We start from the raw sequence: 4,617 nt of genomic DNA, 5'->3' as shown, positions 1-4,617 counted from the left end.
GCCTTAGGCAAACAGTCTGAGTCAAAACCGACAGTAATCCATAACTTAACCAAAGGAAATCAAAACATTCTGAAAAATGTTAAGTGTAAGATCAACATAAGAGTCTCATGGGTAAAAAGCCGCATGCAGCTTTCGAGCCGAACAATAATGAAGCTATAATAATATCTGAACGTGCCTATACTTTACAAGAAAACATTAGCTACCACTTAGCGATATTCATATTGTCAATCCTAGAATAGTTTAATGAAGACATATATAACTCTCTTCATGAGAATTAAACTCTCAGTTCCTTCTAATAGACTAAGTAACAAGGGAGATCCTGTAAATAACGATTTTTAGGTAGCTTAGCAGTTTTTTTTGTTTGTTTTAAGTAAGTTTTTTTAGGAGATATTGTTTTGGCAAAGCTGTTACCAGGCGCAAACCTTGTACCTGAATTTAATACAGAATTCTTTGATTCATCATTGCGTTTGCCCATTTTCGTAAACAGGTTTGCTTACTTTTAGGAAATTGTTTTGACTGCTTTTTAGTTGGTTTTGCATGAGAGATTCAAAAGATTCGACGATGTATAAAACTCTTTACTCTTTGTGCTGTCAATATATTCAAATGTATTTTATTACAACATCATTGCAGACCAAAATGTACTTTAATCCTTTAACGTCCAGTTTTAAGGAATATTTCACAAAATACAGGAAATATAACTTTCAGAAAACAGTGCAAAATAGGGTTATGTACATTGGAAATAAAAAAGTCGGCTGAAAGATAAAGTATGCTATACGATCGAATTCGAATAAATTCAAATTAAATCGCCGAAGCTCAAACAGAAGTGTGGCAAATGTGCGTACGTATAATGTGCTTCAGTTGTCGACCTTCACCTTTTTGCTTCCACGGCGAAAAGCAAACTTCCAGGACTCGCTGAGCTTGGTCTTCCTGACGGCCGGGATGGTGACGAGAGGCACGAAGAGGAAGATCGCAACGAGACAAACGAAAATAGCCACGAGCCTTATCACGTCGCGGTGGTTCAAGTGTTCTGTATACGATTTAACTGTTTTATGTCCCAACTTCAACGAGATTGAATTTGGGATTTGCGCATTGTGTTGGCGCCAACAGTCGGGCTTGGACAACTAGATAATTCTAGTCTTCTATGAATTATAACAAAATGCGGCTAATTCTAATTCTAATCTAGTTTATGAATTGCGTGTGTGGTCTAATTCTACTGCTAATGTAATTCAGATTTTACCAAAAATACTATTTTGTTCAACGGCTTTTTTAGTCACCCAGTCGAAACAAAAATTTAAATTAATCTCCTTCGGCAGGAACGACTTGGAGGTGATTTTTACAATCTTAAAAGCATAGGTCATTATTACGTCACGCGCTAAAGCATATAAAAACTAGCACACAAAAATTTACCATTTACATTCTTAGAAGAACAAATTGCGATTAAAATGAATTGATTATAAATAATTAAAAGTAATTCTAGTTCAAATAATAGTTTAAATTTTAGATTTGTAGGATTCGGTAATTCTAATTCTAATCTTATTTAAAAACACAAAAAGTATGTAATGCTAATTCTACTCATCCTATCCAAGTCTGCCAACCGTATCATATAAGTTATATTGAAGCCTTGATATGAGTTAGGGTTAGATACTGATCGACAAAGTAAATTCAAATTCAAGTTTAGTCTAAAAACTATAAAATAAATACAAAGCCCTGTACTATTTCACCTTTTGTATTAGGCATCTGTCTGTTAAGTACTCTTGTAAAGTTGTAATCAATTACTTTGTATAATGTGCTCTTACTTTTACTAGGCCTTTTGTTGTGATGCTTTTCATCGGACTTTTCATCATCGCAACCATTTTCCTCTTTCAAAAAGTCGTAACGTAGTACTTTTTTATTACACAACGGTGTGGTACAAGTTGCCGTCCATCGTGGACCTAAAACCCACATTTGTTATTGTTTTGTTGTTGAATTGGATTTAATTAGCCTACTGCTCAATTTTGCAGACACTATGGAAGTTTTAGCGGTAATCTGGTAATGATATTATGAAAATCTGACATTTTACGACGAATAATTATGTTGGCGTAATCCCAATGCGAGGCATCACAATTAAGGCTACTTTTCCATGTGCGGCCAAGTTTACTTCCAATTTTGCTAAATTTTAAAATTAACCTTTTACACTGTATGCATCATTAAAGCTTTCTATTATGTTTGCTCGATCGATTTAGAAAGAGAAATAGTTAATAGGCAAGCATGTAGCCTTAACAAAGAATTGACATATAATAAAGCATGACACTGCGTTGTGTCATTATAAAGTAAAATTAATCTTAAAAGTTCGAGCTAGATTGTCATTAACTACATGGGGCGTTTTTGTGCTCAACATAGGCCCCAAAATACGCTAACAGGGCATGAACAGGAGACGAAATTCCGCTTAACGCGAAAATTTTGCATTTACTTAAGTTTGTGAAAACTAAGTTTCCAACTACACGAAAGACAGCTTTGGGCGAATTATCAAAAATATATCCCGGACCGGCACCAGTCCGCGGCGCATCGGTTAAGAACGACCTTACAGCTCTCAACAAACACTTGAAAATTAATCGGAGGAGGTAAACGTGTTTTACGATTGAAAACTAAATTGAGATCCTATAGCTTACATTTCATACAATTTCAAAACGCGAGTGCATTGTGCTTTTTTGGGATAATAGGTTTTGCATTAAGAAGTTTTTATGTCGAAAAAGCGGGGAAGCACAAAACAAGCGACACGCATGACGTCAAGAATTAAAATAAAATAGTGTTTAACCTAGGGGTGTCCAACAAGCCGCACGCGTGCCAAATGTTACTTCGTTGTCTGATGCGCTTGGGGAGGGGGGGGGGGTATCTTGATATGATAGCTCTGTAGAACAGTATCACCCAAAAGGTTCGCAGGAATAAACTTAATCCAAAGGGAAATTATTTATATTGAGACCAAACAAAATGCTAATAAACACAGTAATGCGTACTACGGTCTTAGACCTAAACTATAGTCGAAATAAAACATAAACCTGAATGTATAAGTCCTAAACCGATCAAAATAAAGTGGCTGGTAATGGGTGCGACTTTGAGTTAGGGTTACAAATATTTGTGGAATTGGTGATAAAGTTAGGGGTTGATTTTTGTTTACTTAAATTGTTTTGATCTCATTATGACCGTTTTAATTTTATTCCGTTTAAGAACTAATTTCGAAGTCTTTTCAATTTTATTCTACTTAGTTTTCGTTATTTTGTTCGTGTAGGCGAGAGCCTGCTTAAACATGCTAAGCCAGGTGTAGCGTCTTTAACACAATTTTGCATTTTTTATTGACCGCTCAACCAGCAGAACAAGTAATTCATTTAAGGCAGCGTAAAAAAAAATTGACGAGACTTACCAAATGGGCATGGAGACGGCGTGTGGACATTATTTTTCTCACGAGTATCACCTGGGATCGAGCTGCAACCTTTTACAAAAAAAACTTTTTTTTAACAAAAACAAAACTTTTTACCACAATAAACAATACAGAAACAGACAAGCTATTTAACTCTGCACTGTTTTCAAAATTTGAATGTTGTGTTGGGCATAATTCCATTAAGCACAGAAGGCTAAACATACGATAAATTACAGAGCTTATGCCATTTAAATATAAAAAATATAAGGAGATTAGCTGTTTCTAAATAGAAAACCTGGTAAAATATTATCCATTCTTCCAGTTAAATTTGTACTAACCTTGGCCAAGTAGGATCACTTCGCGTTGTAATTGAACCCAGAAGACAACACACGACTGGTAAAATACGGCAAAATATGTATAAAAACAACAAAATTTACCTGGACAATCATCTACAAATAAAGTATAAAGGGCGCCAATATAAATTTATGTTGGTTTGCCAGTATTTCTCACATGCAATAATGACACTCCATAAAAACTTTATTTATTTGATTTACGTCTTTACGGAATGGCAGCTTTTTATTTTTTTTAGTTAAGTCTATTTATCTCGTGTGAACCTTTCATGCTGCCTTTTGTTTATTTATACAGCTTTTTTATACACAGCTTTTTAAACACTAAACTCTAAATGCTAGATTTTCTTGCAAGTTTTAAATACCGACACTTCGCAGTTACTTTTTAGGGTAATTTTGTCATGTCATGTTTACAGTTATGTGTTTTGTCTATGCTTCCGATGTACCTACACTCATAGAGGAAACAAAACATGCTTACTTGGTTTCGACATTCTACCTCAGTTCGTTTACTTGCGGACCCCAGCATAATGTCTCCAATGTTTTGGATGGAATTATTTGACGACATACACCGCAGACCTTGCAAAACACCAAACATACAGCACAACACCACAAACCAAAGCAGCCGTCGCATATTTCAGTGACAGTGACAGCTTTCAACTCAAAATAAACCCATTGAGACAACAGCGTTCCTAAGTATAAGAGTATGCCCGGAAGTGAAATCGTGACTGACGTACAGTCGCAGCCAGACAAGCTGCTGAGAGTTATGTTCTTGTGATATGACGTCACAACAAATCAAGGGTAGCCGAACTTAGTTTGTGTCGTTGTCATACCAATAAATAGTTTTTTTGGTTTACGGCTGAATTTAAGGGTATCTAT

General features: G+C 35.4%; 1 protein-coding gene across 1 annotated transcript; it reads right to left on the bottom strand.

Moving 5' to 3' along the window:
• Positions 1-624: 624 nt before the first annotated feature.
• LOC146139993 (uncharacterized) lies at positions 625-4,384 on the bottom strand. The gene is made up of 5 exons (XM_083392905.1): positions 4,220-4,384; positions 3,733-3,787; positions 3,398-3,466; positions 1,797-1,931; positions 625-1,027 (listed from the first exon to the last, which is right to left on the bottom strand). The coding sequence occupies exons 1-5, from the start codon at positions 4,370-4,372 to the stop codon at positions 855-857; spliced, it is 585 nt and encodes a 194-aa protein (XP_083249031.1). The 5' UTR covers positions 4,373-4,384; the 3' UTR covers positions 625-854.
• Between the last annotated feature and the right edge of the window lie 233 nt (positions 4,385-4,617).

Source organism: Ascidiella aspersa, chromosome 6 (assembly GCF_963924565.1).
Source record: "Ascidiella aspersa chromosome 6, kaAscAspe10.2, whole genome shotgun sequence".
NCBI classification, from domain to species: Eukaryota; Metazoa; Chordata; class Ascidiacea; order Phlebobranchia; family Ascidiidae; genus Ascidiella; species Ascidiella aspersa.
The sequence above is the reverse complement of the archived record's forward strand: the minus strand, read 5'-3'. Positions and strand labels throughout refer to the sequence as shown.

Excerpts from the sequence above, each read along its gene's own strand:
- LOC146139993 (XM_083392905.1), bottom strand. The coding sequence starts at position 4,372 with ATGCGACGGCTGCTTTGGTTTGTGGTGTTGTGCTGTATGTTTGGTGTT. Across the intron at positions 3,467-3,732 it reads AGTGATCCTACTTGGCCAAG|GTTGCAGCTCGATCCCAGGT; the intron begins GTTAGTACAAAT and ends TTTTTGTAAAAG. Across the intron at positions 1,932-3,397 it reads GCCGTCTCCATGCCCATTTG|GTCCACGATGGACGGCAACT; the intron begins GTAAGTCTCGTC and ends TGTGGGTTTTAG.